This window comes from Colobus angolensis, unplaced genomic scaffold (genome assembly GCF_000951035.1).
Source record: "Colobus angolensis palliatus isolate OR3802 unplaced genomic scaffold, Cang.pa_1.0 Scaffold50, whole genome shotgun sequence".
Lineage (NCBI taxonomy): Eukaryota > Metazoa > Chordata > Mammalia > Primates > Cercopithecidae > Colobus > Colobus angolensis.
The window spans coordinates 2,320,257-2,343,875 of NW_012118488.1; the positions used below are offsets into that span (position 1 = coordinate 2,320,257).

General features: G+C 35.4%; 1 protein-coding gene across 2 annotated transcripts in view; it reads right to left on the bottom strand.

Moving 5' to 3' along the window:
* The window catches only part of SKAP1 (src kinase associated phosphoprotein 1), a 304,294-nt gene that overhangs the window by 206,655 nt on the left and 74,020 nt on the right, over nucleotides 1-23,619 (bottom strand). For both annotated transcript variants that reach the window (XM_011959872.1, XM_011959871.1), the window contains exon 4: nucleotides 12,697-12,798. In XM_011959872.1, the coding sequence (XP_011815262.1) occupies nucleotides 12,697-12,798 (102 nt within the window). The remainder of the gene's footprint in view (nucleotides 1-12,696; nucleotides 12,799-23,619) is intronic.

Sequence of the window (23,619 nt, forward strand, 5' to 3'; positions counted from 1 at the left end):
TTACAGATGAAAGCATTTGCATACAGAGAGCAAGAAAGCAAAGAAGGTAGAAGGAAACTGCCTTACTTTCAGTTTCAATTATATGATAAAGAAAATAATCATATTTAAAATAAGATACTCAACAGGTACTCAGATGCAGTTTCCTAGGAAATTGCCTTCTATCCTACACTTTGACAACTATTCTGATACCCCAAGAGACCCTGACACCCTCTTATGGTTACACAGGTTAAACTTCTGCAAATAATTTCTATATTATGCTGTTATCAACTTTAATATTCAAAAAGCTAGTCATTGTAATTTCCCTAATAGTGCTAAACGGAAGAGTACAAAATATTAAGCTAATTAATAAAATTTGTTTTAAAAATATTCTAGAATGAACCTTTTCCAAAGCCAAGTACAGACAGATCCCTTCAGAGAGCTTTGTGAAAATATATCAATAACTTAAAAAAATAAAGATTGAAACGTACATAGTAGTAAATAGCACAGGTATAACTAAAGCCATCTTCTGCTTCTCTACTCAGATAAGAATGTTCCAGAGTTTTTATAAAAATCCACAATTTTATCTGTCTCATGAAAGCACGGCCTTTACATTTAAAAAAATCAGGCCCAGCAGGTATCTAAGAAATCTGACACAGATCAATAGATCAAGATAAGATTGCCTAACTTGATTGTAGTTAAATCTAAAAAATGTTATATCAAATTATTATTTTTAAAAAATGCATACAAATTAGATCATTCCTATGTAGATCCATAAATGTTTTGCTATTAAGAGGTTTGATCTGTAGGTTGGTTAAATTTTTTCTTCAGGTGCTCATAGGAATGTCAATACTAAAAATTAATATTAATAAATAGCTAAGATTAAAATCGTATTAACATATCTTAAGGGAGAAGCACATAGTTTAATAAAAGTAAATTGATTTCCTTATTTTTTAAAAATAATTATAATCTCTTAAAGTAGGGGAGAAAGAAGAAAAATTAATCAAAATTACGAGCTTCCTAATTGATATTTGGTTATTGTGTATTCTCACTTATTTCACCTGTGACCGACCTGTTTTCATTTTGTTGTGGTATGTCTATATCATTCTTCTCTTACAATTCCTCAATTAGTATAATATTCAGCACTCCCTTTTGGGAAAAAAAGGGCAATATTTAATATTAAAAAGCATGGTCTCAAATTTATTCCTAGAGTTCCCAGAATAACTAAATAGGACCCCATATTTTCATCAGAATGTGATTTGAGCATAAAACAGTCTACCTTAACCATTACTCAAGTTTCTGAATAGCCTAAAACAAAATGAAACAAACTTAGGGATAGTGTCTAATTTTAATCACTTTCTGCATTGCCATCTAAGACATATTAATAGCAACTTTTCATTGGTTCTTGTCTAGAGATCAACTATTTCAAGGCAGAAGGGTTACTTTTAGTAGTCTTCTAGAAAACAAACATAATTTTTTGTAAAAATTTATTCCATAGGCAATTCACAAGAAGACATTTGCACACCAGTTCAGTGTCTTCTTCAGCTATTTGCCACTTACTTAGAACTTCAATATCTGAAATGTGTCTACCATAGAAGGAATGCTACAACAATAAGCTGTAAAATTAATATGTTGTAGGAGACACAGAAGATCTGATTAAATACATTAGAAATGCTAACCACATCCATTTGTAATTGGCAAAGGAAAAAAATACATGTAAATTTGGTTTAAAATTCACATTTAACCCACTTCCTTTATCTGTTTAGGAATACAAACCCTCAAGATTATAGTTTTATTTATCCTCCCTTTAACTTGTGTAATAATAAGAATATATGAAATGATTGTAAGAAAGTAATATTTTGAGGCTTTAAGGAATTAAGAACAGGAATTTCTCATATCTGAGTATGTGTATGTGTACGCACACACACATATAACAGTTTTAATTTTTGAATTCACTACGTAAGCTCACATGTTGAGAACTTATATATCTTAGCTTTCCTCTTCACTAAAGCAAAACAAAACAAAAATCCAGAAAAGCCCAAAAGTAGTATTTCCTTTTACCACGAGAGGGAGCTAGAGAATTCTGATCTCTTCCAAGGTCTATAAAACCCTCTTAACTGCTACTTTATAGACATTGAATTACAACAGGCCATAATACATTAAAGCATTAAAATACACATATATCCCAACATATGCCAAAGCAAGCACTACACTGGTGTGCTCTCCAGATGATCACCAATACCAACATCAAATAAACACTTAGGCATCTTCTAGTGGTTTATATGAGATTTTACTCTTGAGCACTCCCCTCCCCACAGGGCAGCTCTCTTCGTTAGGTGATCCCCTTGGAATGGAAAATATCAAGCAGTGTGATAAAATACCTAAGCACTGGAAGTATGACAGGGGCAGAGTGAGGTAAGGATTAAGAGAACTGAAATTTATGTAGTTTGGAAAAGTGAAGACTCTGGGGATAAATGTTCAGTCTTTAATACTTTCTAAAGGTAACAATAGAAATGAATTAGGGGAATTATTCAGTCTCAGAAGATGGTATAGAAAAGAGCAATAGCCTGAAACTAAGGAAGGAAAAGTTTAGGTTAGACATGAAGAATAAATTAGGAATAATAGTTGGACAGGAAAGATGTCCAGCAAAGGGAGGACCCAAAGCATAATAACTATATTTGATAATTAATTAAATGAGATATTAGTAAGAATGATGTGAATTCATTAGAAGGGCTAGATTAGATAACTCAAAGTAATTATTTTCCCTAAGCTCTGACAATCTCTAGGTTCAACTATATTCTTGGGCATTCACAAATGTCTTTCACTGATGATAATGATCACTTGTAGAGAGAAGAGCTAGTAAGTCTAGTTAACCCTATGTTTTATTGATTAAAATAAAATCTGGGGTATTATAATGAGACAACATAATAATAAAATTAACCAAGATAACAATGTCTATCTTTCAGAGTATTCTGTGAAAATATACTATACCATATAAGCTATATTTTAACAAAATGGGTCAGCAAATTTGAAAAGGCTTCTATAAGTGAAAACTTCCCATAAAGGAACAATTCCCCTCTAAATCCCAAACTTTTACAAGCCAGAGAATCCATTCCATATAATCTTTCTTTCCTGCTAGACCGGTATACCTGGACTTAAGCTACTTAGGGCCCAACATAAAAAAGGCTGTCACTCAAAGTTAGAAAGGCAGCCTAGAGCAGAAGTGTAATATAGTTTGTGAATTCAACAATCTTTCCCTAGTACACCATAATATTCCAGATTAAGACGTGGTTCAGCATTGTATTAAACAGTGTTATTAACATTTCTTTTTTACTTGAAAAGTCAGACTTCTATGTTAGACCAAAAGAAATTATGACTAGTAGAAAAACAAAAACGATCAAAGCAGGAAGAGTTGAATATATATATTAAGTATAAACACAAACATACTTGGCCCAAAGGAGTTATTTTATGCTTAAATGAAATTCTTTCTGATTAAAGTGAATATGAGATTTTGAGGTAAAAATCGTCAGTGACTTTGGAGCTTGAGGAAGGACAGTCTGGTGGTTAAAATTATACCTCAGAATTCAGACCTCTAGAACTTTAGTGTTGATTGTCTTAGGAAAGATAGCCAAACTTGGGGTCATTCAATGTTCATCTATAAAGCAAATGCTACATTTATTATAATGCAGTACAGATTCTAAGAACAAGGTAACAAAATATGTTGTATAAGATTTTCTAATCAACATCCAAAGATATATAATCCCTCCCCACCTCTGACTGATTTCTATATCAATCAGATAGATATATAAAAGATCTTTGATAATCATATACTAGAACTTTCACATTACCATTAAATTTGTTGACTAGTTTAGAATTTGGAGAGAAACAAAGAATATTCAAGGCATGATGAAAAAGCTTACTCTCTTCTGTCAAGTCACTCATTTAAAAATCAACTATTTGCACTTAAAAATGGTCACTGTTATTTTGCCATTTACTGAGTAGAAACTCAATAAATGTTTGACCTTTCAAAGAATGGACTTTTGCTCATACTCCGCTCTGGAAAAGATTTCTAAAAACACTTTGGCAAAAACCTGGGTCAAATATTATTTTAACTTTCTTCCAAACTACTGCAAGTCCAACCAATTAGGTTTTTCTGCAAACTCTGTCCCCAGTCATCAACACTGGATTATGTACCATATGCTTAGTTGTGAAGGTACCCGAATCGTCTCTCTTCAACTAGATTATTTGCTCACTAAGGAATCACATATTATTCTTTTTTTGTATCCTTTACACAGCATCCAAACCCATGATTGAATAAGGACATTCAATATTGGTATTCAATAACTAACTCTTCATTAGTAGTATATTAAAATCTATAACATGGACAAAAAGGCCAAAAAAGATAATTAATTAGTTTTATATCAAATCAATTCAGGGGCTTAATGCATGTTATTCATAACTACAATTGTTGGCATTTATGGAGCCTTTTTGAAATTCTTTATAAACTATACCACTCCCAAATCATCCTAGGAAAATAATAAGAATGTATATAGGCAACAGAGACACATGTGTCTGAGGAACTTGACTGAAACTTGCAAGAAATCACCTAGGAGCCAGGATCAGGCCTTCTACAAAGCTCTGTGGAGGCAGCATTGAAAAGCATACTGAGATCATGCAGGTGAGGGAATGCATGCAGTGTAGGCCAGGAGAGGTCATTCTTAGAGAGGTGGTCTTGGGTATGATACTGGCTCTATCATTTGCTGGTTGTAGGATGGAGACACTTAATATCTTCCTTCCTTCCTTTCTTCCTCCCTTCCTTCCTTCCTTCTTTCTTCACTTGGTTTCTCTCTCTCTCTCTCTCTCTCTCTCTCTTTTCAGATGGAGTTTCACTCTTGTCGCCCAGGCTGGAGTGCAGTGGTGCAATCTTGGCTCATTGCAACCTCTGCCTCCCAGGTTCAAGCAATTTTCCTGCCTCAGCCTCCCGAGTAGCTGGGATTACAGGCACCTGCCACCATGCCAAGCTAATTTTTAAATATTTTTCGTAGAGATGGAGTTTCATCATGTTGGCCAGGCTGGTCTCAAACTCCTGACCTCAAGTGATCCACTCACCTTGGCCTCTCAAAGTTCTGGGATTACAGGCGTGAGCCACCACGCCTGATGACTTAGCATCTTTAAAATTTAGTTTTCTCTTTGTTAAAACAGAGAGTAGATTAGGTGATTGCCAAGTCTCTTCCAGCTCTTAAATTCCATGATTTTACATAGAATTTAACCCAAATATATGGGTTAAATTCGCAAGGAGTTTGTTTTAGTGAAAGAAGCATTATGGAAGATGTCCAGCTATCAACACATGTGAGAGCACTTTACTGGGTACTGGATGAAAAGTCAGAGTTTAAACACACGACAACAGCCCAACATGCTGGGCTGAAAATGAAAAATGGGTCATTCATAGACAGATAATTGTTATTGTTTTTTAATTCTTCACAAAAACATGTATAATCCTTGGTAACCATTTGTTTAAGTAATATAAATTACTGTCAACTTGGAAGCCCAGTTTGTCATCTTCATCTGTGATTTATACCAGACTATATAAACGACATGATGTCTTAGATCTAATAAGACATTTATCTTCATGAAGGAAGCCACTATGATCCTGAGTGACAGTTTACTTACCCTTATCACAGTAAACTCAACACCGAGTCCTTAATTTCTCCCAATGATCTGAAATCTGATGGACTCACCTAAAGCCAACACAAACTTGTTCAGAAATCCGCCAGGTTCATGAAAGTGTGTGTTCTACCGTTGAATTCATTCTTTGGCTCCAAAAACACAAACATGGATATAAGTTTTTATGTTCTTCCACAGTATGTGCCTCTAAACACACATACATAACTTCCATTAGCTTTGACAGGAGCCATGTGCCTTTATTAAAGAAAAATACACCTTCTAGCTAACAACAAAGATCAAAGCAGTTGTCTGAAGAATAAAAAGAAAATGAGAAAAATGCTTGCTTGAATATATGTATGTATGCACATATGTTTATTTACAGACTTATTTATGGAAAGAGACTATATTGAATCATTTTCATTATCTTCATATCATAGAATAAAAAGGAACTAAAAACTCCAAATATGTTCGCATAGCTTACATAGTTTTAAAAAAATACACACGAAGAAAGTTAACAAGCCGAACCCCATCAGTGAGAAGGAAGCAAATGGCTTGCTGTTTTTAAGCCATTAATTTTTTCAATCTACTAGGGTCCTATTGGTGCTAGAATACTATGTATTATTGGTGCTAGGGTACCCAGTGACTGAACCTACATGGGTTTCTAACACTCCAAGTAAAGCAGCCCTGAATTACGTACATTTTACTCCAAAGTTGCCAGCAAGATTCCATCTAAGACTTATCCTGATCAATGAGGTCATTTACCTCTAATCCCTGCATCATTAATTCACATACCTCAGTAAACACTGTAAGAAGCTCAGGTTATTTACTCTGTGAAACAATATAATTTATACACTAAAATCAGGCCTTACCCCTGACTCACAACAATAGGGATCTCAAACTGGCTTACAAACATTTTTTATACTTACTAAATATAAAGTCTATCAGTGGCCGGGCGCGGTGGCCCACGCCTGTAATCCTTGCACTTTGGGAGGCCAAGGTGGGTGGATCACGAGGTCAGGAGTTTAAGACCAGCCTGACCAACATGGTGAAACCCTGTCTTTACTAAAAATACAAAAATTAGCCAGGCATGTGGTGGGTGCCTGTAATCCCAGCTACTCAGGAGGCTGAGGCAAGAGAATCACTTGAATCTGGGAGATGGAGGTTGCAGTGGGCCAAGATCACGCCACTGCACTCTAGCCTGGGTGACACAGTGAGACTCCATCTCAAAAAAAAAAAAAGCAAAAAATTAGCTGGGCATGGTGGTGGGCACCTGTAGTCCCAGCTGCTTAGGAGGCTGAGGCAGGAGAATCACTTGAACCCAGGAGGTGGAGATTGCAGTAAGCCAAGGTCATGCCACTGCACTCCAGCCTGGGCAACAGAGCTAGACTCTGTCTCAAATAAATAAATAAACAAATAAATAAACAAATAAATAAATAAAATAAAGCCTATTGGGGGTGCTCTCATAGGTTTAGAGGCGAAACTAAATTAGTGGAAGTTCTAGGAATAGGATTTCAGTTCATTAAGAGGGGGTCTTTTTAATCAATTAGAGCTCTTTATAAGTACCTAATAATATGACCCTGAAAACAAAACAAAACAAAACATGGAAAAAAACGAATACATCTACAATTGTAATTGGAGATTTTACACAGTCCTCTCAAGAGAGAAAAAAAAATCTAGGAATATAAAATACTTAAAGAGTATTATTTATAAAAATAAAAAGAATAAGAGTGAAATCAATAAATATTTCCAGAGCACACATAGCACATAAGCAAAACCTGATCATTACAGCTACAAAGGAAGTCTCAACAAAGTCCAAAGAATCAAAATAATATACACTGTGCTCTTAGATTATAATGTAATAAAATCAGAAGTCACTAATAAAAGAGTAGGTTTTAAAATTCTTGAAACTGTAACAAAACAAACTAAAATAAAAATAGAACAAAAACACAAAAAATGCTTCTAAATAACACATAAGTTAAAAAGGATATCATAAAGGAAATGATAAAACACTTAGAATAATTATGAATGAAGTTTGGTGGGATACAGTAAAAGCATTTAGAGGATAATTTTTAGTTGTGAATACATTTATTTTAAAAATCAACATTATATTCAGTGAAAAAAGCAATAAGGAAAATGAGTTGGAAAGTTCGTAAGAGTAGATGTCTACAGAGGACAAACATCTACCTCAGCAGAACTCTTCAAAAACAACGGCTTTGAAATCTGTTGGAACTCTAGTCCCTCATATGGGTTAGATGTGCCATCCTTGGTTAAGTCAATTAATTCCTCTAAGCCTGATTACTTTACCTGTAAAATGGGTAATAATGTCTTCCTCTTTGAGCCAGATTGAGAATTAAATGAGATAACCCATGGAAAGCACTTAGTAAAGCATAGTAAACACTCAATAAATGGTTCCTATTACTAGATGACTTTATCATCCCTTCCAACTCCCAGATTTCATGATACTAACTTTGGCACCATGAAATTTAAGACAAACTTGAACTCCAGCTACAATAATATAATCAATAAATTAAACCTTCATTTTAATTTCAGAATACTAAAATAGTTTTGTTTAAAATACATTCATATCTAATGTCTTCTCCCCACTATTATAAAAAGAAAACCCACAATTATCAACAAAAGCTAGTCTATTATTAGTCATAATCTTAAATCCAAAATTCACTTGTATTTTAGAACTAAAATGAAAACAGAGAAATGTCTTAAAAGTGCTAAAAATAGCACTGTAAAAAATTGGTTATTTTTATTTTCAGAATATTCTCTATATTTTTAAATGTACTTTTCAGAAATGGCATGGAGTTGAAAATAGCTACTATTGGTACTTTAACATGTTTGCAATTTCTTTTAAATCAACAAGTATATAATAAAATCAATCAACAACAGGCTCTTCAGTTATTCATTACTACTCTTCCAATGATAGTTACAGGTCTTTCCTTTTCCAGTTGTTTCTCATTTGGCTGAAGAATAAGAATTTCTCTAACATTCAACATCCTGATGCACAAAGAAGCTCTAAAATATTCTCACTTCTATCCAGATTTAATTGTTCAATATCCATTCACCCCATTAATTAGAATGTAATCATATATAACAAACAATATATTATCATAGATTTTAGGTTTCTTCTAAAATAATTTTATTTTTTCTCTTTCTTCCAGAAGGAGTCACTATACCCTGCTTATAGAATGATCACTTTCCCCAATCCACTTTTTAAAATAATGTATGTACACAGGGATTCTTCATTATACTAACAAAGTAAGTTTATAAATACATTAAAATCCACTGTGTATTTTGGACACTGAAAACAATCAGATCTCGAGCTTTGTAGCTGCCTGGCTCTTGTACTAAGTACTGTGGTCAATGTTTCCTACTATATTTTTTTCCTTCCATATGGTAAAAACTATGCTTTCAGTTTAGAAATCTAAAGGTTATTACTCGTTAGCAAGTTTTTGTTCCCGATGGTGGGGCTGTGCTCTTGTGGGTGTCTCTCTCTGCCTTCAAATTATGAGCATTTACAAAGGAAAAGGAGAAAGAATTGTAATTAGGTGGCAACATGTTCTCATTTTTATGCATGGGTTAGCCTGTAACCTTGGTTTTCATTTTTTGCTGTGTACCTGGCCAGGTTTCTACATTCTTCTAGAACTCTTTGTAGTTTTCACAAAGTCATGACCTAAACACAATACATACCATGGTTATTGCCCCTCATCACTAAAGTTATGGGTGGATGGGCCAGACTGTGTATTCTTTTATAATGGCAAGTCTAGGATACTATTCTAGCTGACAGTGGAAGACAAAATATCTGAAATATTTTCACATTTTCTAATGAAGAGAAAATTCCAAAAGGCTAAAATAACTGTCATTACAAAGAATGTTAAAGAGGAATACCTGGGAGGCCAAGGAGGGTGGATCACGAGGTCAGGAGATTGAGACCATCCTGGCTAACATGGTGAAACCCCGTCTCTACTAAAAATACAAAAAAATTAGCTGGGCATGGTGGTGGACGCCTGTAGTCCCAGCTATTCGGGAGGCTGAGGCAGGAGAATGGCGTGAACCCGGGAGGTGGAGTTTGCAGTGAGCCGAGATCCTGCCACTGCACTCTAACCTGGGTGACAGAGCAAAACTCTGTCTCAAAAAATAACAATAAAAAATAAAAAATAAAGATGAATATCTTTTCTTCATAAATAATTGACTTAGCTATCTATAAAGACACTAACTTTATATTTGTTTATTTGTCTATTTATTAATAGTTTTCCCAATGAGATAGCAAGCTCCATGAGGGCAGGGACGGTATCTGCTTTCTCACTGCATTTTTCACCTGCAGCTTAACACAGTGTCTTGGTGTTATCTAGGAATCTTTAAATAAATATTTGTTTTAAAAAATGAGTAAGTAGCATATCAAGTGTTACCATTCTTTATCATGGTAAGATCTAATTAAATAGGATATAGACATTGCTCAAAATTTTGAACCTTTATAACTTTCTCTTTAATTTCACGGGAAATATATGTATCTTTAATTTTCAGGGATGAAAATGAACATTTATTGTGTCTGTTGTGCATTAGGCACTCAGGCACTGTACTAGATTCAACGCTTTGCAGAAACTCATATTTAAACAGTATCACATCATCTTATAATCAAGTTTTTAACACATAAATAGGTCTATTCCTACCTCTACCATTGACTATGTCACTTTGGGAATTCTTTTAATTTTATGCACAAAACTAAAAACAAAGATTTATTAAGAATTTAATATTACTAATATAATTAACTCCTCTCTTGTGAGGAACTGTTATGGAACAAAGTTTTCCACTTTGGAGTTTTCCAGATTTACCTCTTTCAACGCAAATGTTTTTCCTAAATTTCAACTATTTTAATGAAAATATTTTTAAGCATAGTATTTGTAACTGTATGATCTCAGCCAAAATGTTTGGAGTATGAATCTATTTTTTTGGATATCTCAGATAAGGATAGTGGTAAGGACAGTAGAGTGGTTAAGAGCAGAAGTTTTAGTACCAGACTATGTAGGCGGAAATTCTGGCACTACTGCTTACTAGCTGTGTGATTTTAGATAAGTTAACTTCCTTGAGTCTGTTTCCTTGTCTGTAGAATAAGCATAATCCTAATAACTACATTTTAGGGCAGTCTTGAGGATCAAATGACGACATATGCAGAGTGCTTACCATACAGATGATGCGAGACAAATAGTAAGTGCTCAATAAATGCTAGCTAAAAAAATTTTAATGTATTAAGGTACTGAGCACTTGGGTGAGCATGCACTTTTTCTATATCATAGAAAATGACCCCAAACTGCTATTTAAAAAAATTATTCTTATATAAATTTTCTTTATAGATTTTGTTATCTATATAAAGTTTTGTTCTTCGGTTTCTTACCTTAATCTTATTTGTTAATTGATGCCTTTATAGTACCCCTTCTTCTAATTTGAAGCTCTACTGTGGGCTGAGAAACCAAAACACTGTATTGGTTAGAAATGTGTAAGAAGATTCCTCAGCAAAGGGCCTCAGGGGCTCTTCGAAGAGCAAGGTACATAAGTCACATCTATTTCCACTTAGAGGCCTTTCTGGATTACTTATTGTGTTCTCAGCTGTGTTTGGGAAAGTTGGAAATACCAAATAAGTGACCTAAGGATTAATGAGGCACTATTGTTCTAATTCTGTCAAGCATTAGATTAATCAAAAACAAATGAAAGGTTGATTTCTTCCTGTTTTGCACTGTTAATTTTCTACAATTATTAATCAGCTACCAATATAATTATTAAACTTTTAGTCCAAACAATGTTTTTAGTGTAATACCTGAATCAATACACAGATTCTATATTACAAACCCCATTTTAAAACTTAGGTATTACTAATTGTGCTATTATACAAAGCCCAAGCAAAATAAAATGTTTCTGTGTGATTCAACCCGCAGTTCTCATGTGGAGGTTATCGAGTCAATGGAAGGGAAAAAAACATGAATCCTCAAAAGGGCTAAATGAAATAACAATCAATGGATAAAGTAAAAAGAGAGTAAAACAGAAATTATAAGCTCTTGAGATCAAAATAAAAAGAAATGGAAAGATTACAGACTAACAAAGAAAAGTAAGGAAAAATTTACCAACTTTATTCCCACTCCCTAAGTGAATAATGTGTTTCCAATTTAATGTTCGGTTTAGTAGCACCTCTACCTTTTTAACCCTACTGGGAAGGCATGAGAGAGACTCTGATAAGAAAACCATGTGCATCCGTGATGATGAAACCTTCTGCTCAGGTGGCCACATGCTGGCAGAGGCACAGCGGATCCCCACACTTAGGAAATCTAGGCCTGAGCCAGAAACTGGCAGCTATCAGGCCAAAATATTTATATTTTATGTCTTATCTTAAAAATTCATATATATTTTGCATTTCACTCTGTTACATACTATGGAATTTTGAATATAAAAAATAATGTTTCTAACAACTGAATTATTTAACTCCTCTCATTCCCAAATATTCAAGTAAAATTGATGCTCCAGGAAGATTCACACTGTGGTTCTTGTGGCTTTCCCTTCCACTTGAGCAACTCCAGTATAGTCAGGGGTATGTGAGAAGCACAGGTGAGATAGTATCTTAATATAATATGATGAGCTCAAGGGTCTCAAATGATCCACAGAAAACTAATAATCCAATAATCATTAAATAAAAGCTTCAATTCTCATGTAAATCAGTAAAGCTAAAAAATCCAAAAGAATGGTATAAACTAGGCCCTGAAATCTTAAAATGCCCTCTTAGCTTTTGAGCTACAGTTTTTATAAAAAGATCAATAATGATGTCTTCCTGTTCCAATATGGAATTAGTGTCTCCCTAAATACATTAACTTCAGAAGTATTGAATTACCAAGGAGGATCAGCACCACAATGAAACAAATAGTTGTTCTTTGCAAACTAGTGATTACCAGTAAAGAAAACCCACCAAAGGCTGCTGGATACAAAATGACAAAAAGCAAAGATGTCAGGACAAAAGATAATAAAGTATGGTAATCACCCAAAATCCAGAAGGATAACACTCACCCTCGTCCTGATAATCTGACAAAAAGTGTGCATCGGATGTGAGGGACAGGCCAAGAGTCCCACTGTGATTATCATCAGAGCTGTCCTGTCCAAGGTCTCCTCCTGAGGGACAAAAAAGAGAGAAAATAAGGTCAACTTTTGGACATCCTTATGAAAGGATACATCCTTATAAAAGGATCTATGTATGGTACTGGAAGAGATCTATGTATGATCATAAAAAAAAAGAGATTATCTTTTACTAGATGATGAACATGCCACTATCCATTAACATATGGGAAACAGTTAAATAAGTTCAAGAACCAACTTACCTGGATGAAAAACTTTCCACTCAAGTAACTCTGTCACTAAAACTTAGGAACTGTTAGCTTAGAGTGGAAATACCTCTTGCCACCAGAAAGAAATTTATCTATCATACTTAAAATAAAAACATAGCTATATAAATTTATATTCAGCCAGGCATGGTGGGTTATGCCTGTAATCCCAGCACTTTGGGAGGCCCAGGCAGGTGGATCACCTGAGGTCAGGAGTTCAAGATCAGCCTGGCCAATATGGTGAAACCCCATCTCCTTTTCTCAAAAATTAGCAGGGCGTGGTGGTGGGCGCCTGTAATCCCAGCTACTCAGGAGGCTAGGACAGGAGAATCGCTTGAACCCGGGAGGTGGAGGTTGCAGTGAGCCGAGATTGCACCATTGCACTCCAGCCTGGGTGACAAGAGCAAGACTCCATCTAAAAAAAGAAAAAAATTAAATTTATATTAATATATACTGTGTTCCCAATAATTACAACCTTTACCCTGCATGACTCTATTTCAAGTGAAATAGGACTGACCCAAAGGTTTAACCTTCTATATGTGATATAATATAGCAAGGTCAATAGTCTTTCTCTGAAAAGTAAGAGAAGTATTATAAAAATAGAGAGAACCTAGACTTTTCTGGAGTGTATTCCTATTTGTTCTGTAACATTAACAAAGTTTTTCTTTGTAATTCTAGTTTACAGCCTAGGCAACCGACCTCTTAGGAATTCTAAAAGCCCTAAGAAGGTAATATTTGTTCTGTAAAATGGCTTTGATAAAAGGTAGTGTATATACAATACTGAATTATGCAATTAATGCTAATCTCTTTTGTGTGTTTTCAATATACATTGGATTGTATTCTGTAGAAATGGCCAATGTTATTTTGATACTTTAAAAGGTTCAGACAGAAGATGTTAGCTCATTCAGAAACCGGAAGAAAAGGCTCTGTATTGCAAATGGCTTTCCTTAAAATCCCCCAAATAGAGGTACAGTCTGCTGATAAAAGGACACCGACAGCTGCTTATTTCATTTCACAAACATGAAAATAGGATTTTCAACTGAATTTAATATTATCTCAAATACTAATTTCCAAAGGAAATCACCAATGCTAATCTCAGTAAATATGGTAGAGTTTTGGCCTTGGATTTCAACTAGGGAGCTGTGAAACCAAACAACCTACATAGAATCTGTATTGCCTCACTTTAAAGGTTTATTTCCTACAATGAAACTAGAAAACTAGGGAGGTTATAAAATGATAAAAAGAGAATGGCTGTAGCCTTCTCTTTCCATAAATTAGATGATCATATCTAGGCTCTTCTTCAAATGCTGTATGGTAGGTAGATGTCCATAACTGAGTTGAACACCTACAAATACAGGACTTTAGAAATAAACTATAAAGTTTATTATGGAAAAGATAAATAAAAATTGTAGAAAACTCACACAATAGTCATTGGCCAAAGCCAGAAGAGTTACTCTCCTTTATTAGTTTACTTATCAGGATACAAAGTTTATAGCTATGCTTACAGCATTACTGTGTAATTTCCATAATAACCAGAAAAATTCTCAAATACTGGACTGAGGATTAAAATGCTCAAATTTTACATCATTGGAAGTCCACTAAAATTATATTACCAACACAATCTAAATGGACTGCCTGGCTAGTAACCTGAAAGTGAGCTGCAAGGTTAAACAGAATTTTTATTTTAAGCCAAATAAAAAATCCTTAAAAATAAAAAAAAGTACTGGCATTGTCAAGCAAAATTTAACTTTTGTAGGATATACTGAACATTATTTATAAACATTATTTATAAACTAGTTTTCTGCTTAGTTCAAAAATGTGGCAAATCTACCATTAAAGAAAAATAACCTAGCCAAGCCAGTGGCTCATGCCTGTAATCCCAGCACTTTGGGAGGCCAAGATAGGTGGATGACTTGAGCCTAGGAGTTCGAGACCAGCCTGGACAACATGATGAAACTCTGTCTCTACAAAAAGTAGAAAAATTAGCCAGGCATGGTGACTTGTGCCTGTGGTCCCAGCTACTTGAGAGGCTGAGACAGGGGGATTGTTTGAGCCAAGGAGGTAAAAGCTGCAGTGAGCCATGACTATGCCACTGCACTCCAACCTAGACAACAGAGTGAGCCCTGTCTCTAAAAAAAAAAAAAAGAAAAGAAAAGAAAAGAAAAAAGGAAAAAAGTACATACTCTCATTCTAAGCTTTTTTAAAAAACATGCATATCAGGAAGGGCTTTTTTTTTTTTTTTTAAGTGAACTTTTTATTTTGGAATAATTTTAGATTTATGTAAGTGTTGCAAAGATAGTACAGAGTTCCTACACACCCTTCACCCAGTTTCCCCCAATGTCAACTTCTTACATAATTGAGGTCTATCTGCCAAAACCAATACATTAACATTGGTATATTACTATTAACTAAACTACAGACTCTATTTGGATTTCACAAGTTTTCCATTAATGTCCTTTTTCTGTTTTAGGATCCAATCCAGGGTATCACATTGCCTTCACAGCCTCAGTTTTTAAAGTCTTACCCAAAACACCTGCCTGGGTTTGGCACTTGCTTTCCTAACTTCAGATGGAAAAGTCACTTCCACATGATTCCTATGGTTTCTGAGTATAGTCACCCAAGGTGTGCTTTCAACAGCCACTCCTGGTGTCAAACACGAGACAGCTCCTCTGTAAAGTACCCACCGACAAAGATATACAACTCAATGCAGCAAAACAGAGCCTAGGTCAGTAGTACAAATGGTTGTGGTGTGGGACCATTTAGAAATAAGCTTTACACTCAAGTGCAATTAGTTCCTGATGATGGAGATGTTGTTATAAGTGTTCTTAGTGTCATATTAAGTGACCCAGTTCCCTTGGGCACACACAGAAACAAGGCGATAGCACCATATAAATAGACACTCCCGTGTAACTGAAATGAGTACAACTACTGAGGATGCATGGGTGAAAAGTTTTATAGAACAGCAATTACTGTGGTCATTTTGGATTTGTTTAAGTTTAAGAACATCATTTTTCTTTAAAACATAACCGTACGTGTTCTCTGGATTTGTCTATAGCTCTGACAATTGCAGTTCCAAATGGCCACAGCTGTAGTCCAGTGGGATCAGACATAAATGATCACAAACTATAGTGACAGATATTTCCACTCAGCAGCTCTACAATTAGGGCTTAGAACTCCATCTGCTTAGAGTGGCTTTCTCACAAGCAAGACCCTTTGCCACTGGAGACACACTTTCCCTCTGCAACTCCAGCAGAATCAATATATTTCTATACAGATATATATTTTAACACACCATATCTCCATTAATCACATCCATTACCTTCAGTCCTTTCTCTTTGTATTTCTAAACAAGATCTGGTGGAACTATATCAAGGGTTCACCTGCTATTAGCAGGTAATTTGCTCCTGTAGCCTAAGTGTCATAAGAATCGGGCGTTAGATACACTCCTTGGTATATTCAATGGCAGGTCCTCCACCAAGTATGTGCTGAGGGGCCCATAAGTGGGATGATTTCTCTCTTCTTTTTTTCTGAGAGTCAAACTCAATTTCATTCATGCTCCACAGAGTGATAAGTTGGGAATTTCTGAGGGTTGGAACAGAAAGATAAAGCAGCTTTGTGTCAGGTGTAAGGTAATTATTTCCTAGGGTTTCTGTGCTATTTGTTTTTATTCCCTGTGTTTTCATTAACAGTTAATGAGCTTTCCCCCTTAATTCTGAAACAATAGGCTTGGCCACTAGAAGTTGGCTTTTTCTGCCACAGATTCAACCAGCTGTTGCTGCTCCATAAACTTTATGGAGAAGTGAATTAAACTGCTAAAACTTTCATTTACTAATTCAATTCCAAATAAAACAGGGAGAAAAATGAACCATGATGATGTTCCCCTTGTAACTATTTTAGTTCACAGCAAATCCGTTTAGTCCTGAATTTGCAGGTACTATTTTGAGACAAAAACAGGCCATAATGACAATTTTACCAGATAAATGAGAAAGAAATGAAAAAAGACAGAAAATGGTTTAAGCATTAAAAAAAGTGAGAAAATAACAAATAACAGAGAAAACATATAAGTTTGCTTATTCAATATGTAAAGGCTCGATTTTTTATGTTAGTCTACGTCATCATCTTTTATTTCTCTTCAAATTAATTGTGAGCTATATTATAAAGACTCTACTCATATTTGCAACCAACTGTTTATATGGCATGGTTAAAAACTAGGGTTTGCAGCCGGGCATCGTGGCTCATGCCTGTAATCCTAGCACTTTGGGAGGCCGAGGCAGGCAGATCACCTGAGTTCAGGGTTTGAGACCAGCCTGACCAACATGGAAAACCCTGTCTCTACTAAAAATACAAAAAATTAGCTGGGAGTGGTGGCACATGCCTGTAATCCCAGCTGCTCGGGAGGCTGAGGCAGGAGAATCGCTTGAACCTCAGAGGCAGAGGTTGCGGTGAGCCGAAATTGTGCCATTGCACTCCAGCCTGGGCAACAAGAGCGAAACTCCATCTCAAAAACAAGAATGACAACAACAAAAAACACTAGGGTTTGCTATTACTTCACCAAGTATCTCTGGATTATATAAGGAAATTGAGATTAATTTAAAATTATTGTTGTTGTTGGAAGGGAATACATGACTTCCTATTCTATTTAATATTTAAGATCCTGTAAGAAATACAGCTCCCTCTTTAAACTAATAAATTCTCACTAAAATGCTATAAATAAGGCTCCCTGATCCAAGTTCAGTTAGTTTTCATGCTTGATAGCATTAATATTGCCAGATTTTCATGGGCCAATTTAATAGTAATGCAGCTCCCAAAGCTGAACTATAGTAAGATTAGCAAAACTGCAGCTTATTGTTCCTTATTATAACCATTCAACTAAGTTATTGAATCTAATACCAACTAAATAAATATGTTGGGTACAGATGTGACCATACATGAAATGTTACTCACATGTAAATATATTATAGAGCACATTTGCTGCACCAAAACTAAAATTCTGTCAGCACTTCCATTATAAATTACATACCATTTTGCACATATTCATGCATTAGAAGATGTACTACATTTTCCAGAGAACATCCTAGAGGCTTCACCAATTTCTAAATATCCATTTGGATCTGCGTGGTTAGTTCTTGTGATTAATCCATGTATAGTGAAGGTCTCAAATTCTTCTCTGTTCTATACAGTCAGACTTTCTGCCTATCTCTCTCTCTCTCTTTTTTTCCCCTTACTACATCTACCTATAACTCAGTGTATAAATATTCCTTTCCCCCCCCAAGGCCCTGGCAGTGAGTGTAGTGGTACTGAATGTCATTAAGTCTACAGAACAAATGATAGGTCAGGTAAAGAAAGTTTCCATTTATCATTCTTTTAAAAAGTTGCTCCAACTGGATCTTGAATGTACAAGAAGTAAGTTGAGCCTAAGACTACAGTTTTTAGCTTAGGACACTGTTTGCTAATTATGTAATCATGCTAAGAATAACAACCTTCTTAAGAACCTTTAGAGATAACATTTGAGGAGAGTGGCACAGTCTAAATAATCACAAATGGAGCCAAATTGATTAGACACTCTTAGTATAATCACTATAACAACACCTGTGAATCCAACAACCGAAAGGGCAGCATAGCTTAATGATATTCTCAGAATGAAGTACATCTGTCAGTGGTGGATGGGACAGGAAAATGTCAGTGGGAGCTAATTGAAAAGTTCTTTTTTTTTCTTTTTTCCCTCAAGAAAATGGTCCTTTGTAATGCAGTTTTCAATTTTGACCAGTAGGGTGAGCTGTAGTGTGTAGCATCATCCTAGTCAAAAAAAAAGAAAAAAAGAAAAAAAGAAAAGAAAAAGAAACAAGAGAGAGAAAAAAAGTAGCCACTGTGTGAACCTTTCTTCTCCTCTCCCACCCTCTAAGAAAATGTTGAGATTTTTAACCCTTCTTAGGTTTCATATAAAGGCATAACTCCTGGATGTTAACAAACTGGAGGGCTGGCAGCAACAAATATAAACCAGATAATTGTATATATGACAACCCACACTTCATAAAGCAAATTACAGCCTGTCAGCAATCATTCCAGCTTCACACTAACACATTTCATTACCACTGGTATCGTTCAACTGGTACTAAAATGGAACCTGATGAGTGGGAATATTTTCAACAGTAATGAGATTTTGACATAAATCAAAATATATAAACCTCGATATTTGGTAGTATATGGATAAATATATTGTTAAATGAATGCATTTATCATATGGTGACCAGGCAATCATAATCTGGAATTATTGGCTCATAGTTCTGTTTTGTTTGGTTTGTTTGTTTTCTGTATTCTCAGTCCTTAATTCTTATTACAAAGCTATCCAACTGAATTTTCAGTATCTTTTGACACATAGGAGAAAGTTAGCTATAACAAAAATAATTATATAATAGCTAGCTAAACTCCTGCTGGGTACAAGCTCTGGGTCAAGGCTCTTTTGGAGTATCTCATTTAATCCTCAAAACAATCCTGAGATGTATTATTAACCCAAAGATGAAGATAAAGAAATTGAGACACAAAGATGAAATAATTTACCCAAAGTCATATAAGTGACTTATAAGTGTCAGGGCCAGGCTTTTAGCCCAAATTGTCTGATTACTAAGCTCTTGTTCTAATCCACTGAACTATGTAGCCTGAAAATCTGCATGTTTAATAAATCATGATCATTACTCAAAGGCAAAGCATACTGAATGACAGCCAGTGAGTTAGCTTTATGGTATATGCTATCAATTAGTATTTTAACTTCAGTAAAGTGAATTTATAAATTATGATTATTAGTGATAATAGCAGTAGTCACATTAGGTATGGAGAGTAGAACTGACAGACAAAACCAAATGTGTTCAATGATTTGGTCAAGAAAGAAGTGGCCCAATTCACAGTTGAAATTTGTTATCAAGTAATGTAGTAATTCTTTCAAAATATCACTTTCTGGTATGAATTTCATGCTTGCAAAATTTAGAACAGCCACCTCAGGCTTAGTGAAATAAATATACTGAATTTTTTCCAGCACCTTCTGTTTGATTCTGTTGGATACTTAAATATAGCATTGACCTGGTTTGGTTAAAGAATGTGCTTCCTTTCTGGCACCAACATGCTTTAAGTCTCAGAGCAGAAAAATCCTTTGAAAAATATATAATGTCACATAAATGTAGCAATTTTATTACTATTGGTTCATCTTGCTCTCTTGTCCCAACTTTCCTTTCTCCCAAACAAGTTGTAGTAGACCTTAGCACTCATTTACAATCCTGATGCATTTTAGGGTCTATCATGCCCCAACTGATAAGCCAACACTACTTAAGAAACTTCTTGAGAGAAACTATAAGGCTAGTTGGATTCTAATATGTTCCATTAAAGAAGAATGAGATGGCTGGGTGCGGTGACTCACGCCTATAACTGCAGTACTTTGGGAGGCCAAGGCGGGTGGATCACCTGAGGTCAGGAGTTCAAGACCAGCCTGGCCATCATGGCAAAACCACATTTCTACTAAAAATACAAAAATTGGCTGGGCGTGGTGGCGGGTGCCTGTAATCCCAGCTACTCAGGAGGCTGAGGCAGAGAGAATTGCCTAAAACCCAGGAGGCTGAGACCGCACTACTGCACTCCAGCCTGGGTGATAGAGCAAGACTCCGTTTCAAAAAAAAAAAAAAAAAAGAATGAGACTACATGTTCTACAGGCTACAGGTAGATATAAGAAGTGTTTTTCAAAAGTCCAAGGAGTAAAAATAAAATAATACATAGTAAAGAATGGCTTATGGGTAAGATTAGCAGGCCTAAACATGTGAGCCAGCTTTTAACATACTGAAGAAAGGGTAAGTTTTCTTCGCAATAACATAAACCTCCAATATCACTAAAGCTGTACTGGCAAATGGTGACAAGATTCAACCTCCCCACGCCACATCCCATTCCAAAGAAGGATTCTCATTCACGTATTCGACAACATGTGTGTAACACCACTATCAACAGCCAAAACTTCTCACTGTCAAGAATTCAGTTCAATATTTGGTTCCTTGGAAAAAAAAGTTTCACATGAAAAAGTATCTCTTTATTTTAAAAAATTACTTTTTAATTGAGGTATCACTAACACGAGTAAAGTGCATAAATCTTAAGGGTAAGTGGTATCACTTTTTAAGTTTAGGAAAATACCTTTTAGAGATTAATCATGATCAAGAACTTTTCCAGGATGGCAAATGTGTCTTAAATTCACATCAGCTGACAAGGATCGATAGCGTTCACAAGATTGGTTCTCCCACTATTTGCCTCACAAGAGTCAGCAGAAATTGCAATCTTTATTTTACATGTCATATAAATCCCCTTGCCTATAACTTAGCAGTCCCTTTCCTGTGCTAATGATACTTAGCCATCTTCATAAACAAGTTTCTGAGAGAAGTATGTGTTGATGAGAAGCCAAATGAAAAATAAGTGCTTTCTAATAGAATTGGGTCCACCTATTACATTATTTAGCCTCAAAATATCAAGCAAATTCACTGGGTTTCAAGTCTGAAGGCTTAACCTACTTACTCATAAAAAAGTTTTAAGCAGAAAAACCAAAAAAGCTTGTATTCAAATGAACTACACTTTTCTCTCAATATTTTGTGTTTAGAACATGAAAATTTGTTAGAGGCACAAGTCCTGATGAACACTAATTCTTATGTAAAAATTCTATATTCAGAAACTATACTCCTCACCTGATCTTCTGTGTTGGTCCAGGAATAATACCTTCTAAGAGAAATCATTTATAAGTTGTTTTTTTCCTCAACCAGAGTCCCCTGGGCTAATCAAATAAACTTAAAGCAGTCATTAATTTTCAGTGACTTGATTTCCCCTGACATCTACATGAAGACGAAAATCTGAAGTTCTGTGAACTTCTAAAAAAACTAAGATCGGGTAAGAAAAGGTATTCATTATCAGTCACTGTGAGTATTATACAATACTAATTTAAAATTATTATTATTTTTGTTTTGAGACAGGGTCTCACTCTGTCACCCAGGCCAGAGTGCAATGGTGCAATTGTGGCTCCCTGAAGCCTTGACCTCTCAGGCTCAACTGATCCTCCCACCCCAACCTCCAAAGTAGCTGGGACCACAGGTGCACACCACCATGCTTGGCTAATTTTGGATCTTCTGTAAAGATGGGGTCTCTCTATATTGCCCAGGCTGGTCTGGAACTCCTGGGCTCAAGCAGTCAGCCTCCCTCGGCTTCCCAAAGTGCTGAGATTACAGATGTGACCCACCATGCCTGGCCATATAACTTATTTTTAAATTCACTTTTTCACTTGAGGCCAGGAATAAGAGACCAGCCTGGCCAACATGGCAAACCCCCATCTCTACTAAAAGTACAAAAATCAGTAAGGCATGGTGGCACATCCCTGTAATCTCAACTACTTGGGTGGTTGAGGCACAAGAATTGGTTGAACCCGGGAGGTGGGGGTTGAAGTCAACTGAGATCGTGCCACTGCACTCCAGCCTGGGTGACAGAGCAAGACTCTGTCTAAAATAAATAAATAAAAATAAAAATAAAAAATAAAAAAAATTCACTTTTAAATGATGAGTAAATTCAAACACCTATATATACCAACGTTCTCAAACATTAAACAACAGAGAATGCTATTTGACCACCATTAGGGCCTTGCTCATTAATTAACATTTCAAAATAAATAGGCCAGGAGCAGTGGCTCACACCTGTAATTCCAGCACTTTGGCAGACTGAGGCAGGCAAATCTCTTGATCCCAAAAGTTTGATACCAGCGTGGTAACGTGGTGAGACCCTGTCTGTACAAAAAAATACAAAAATTAGCTGGGCATGGTGGCTCATGCCTGTAGTCCCAGCTACTAGGGAGGCCAAAGTGAGAGGATCACTTGATGCCGGGAGATGGAAGCTGCAGTGAGTGAGTCGAGATCAAGCCACTGCACTCCAGCCTAGGTGACAGAGTGAGATTCTGTCTCAAAAACTAAAATAAATAAATAAACAAATAAAATAAATAGATAAAAACTTGAATGGATAAGAAACTGTTAATCATGATTCTACTGAAAAATAGATTACTACCATGCTGGGTTTTTTTGTCTGTTTTGGAAAGCTTCTTTATTAAATAAAAAAAGTTAAGTATGCCCAGAGCAAAACCTTCAAATGTTACAAGAAGGCATATAATGAAAATTCATCTATCCTCTCTTCTCTTGATCCTTCGCTCCAGAGGCAACCATTGTGAGATTTCTTGGGTGTTCTATTAATTTTTGTACCTAATATAACAAGGGTCACTGTGTGTGTGGCATATGTATTTTTTTCCTCTTTTTAAACAAATGTAACATTTGTTCTGTTGTGTATCCGGCTTTTCTTCCTAACCATTTATCTTGGCAATTGCTCCATATCAGCAATATAGATTTATCTCATTGTTTACTTTAACCAATTTTTAACATTAAAAAATAACACACGCACATGGTGAAAATTCAAATAGTACCAAAGAAGATTCTCTCTTTCATTCGTACCAATATCCCCCCTCAACAGTGGTTACCACTGTTAATGGTTACCACTGTTAACAGATTCATATGTATCCTTCCAAAAATATTCTATATACAAATAAAAACACGTGTGGTTG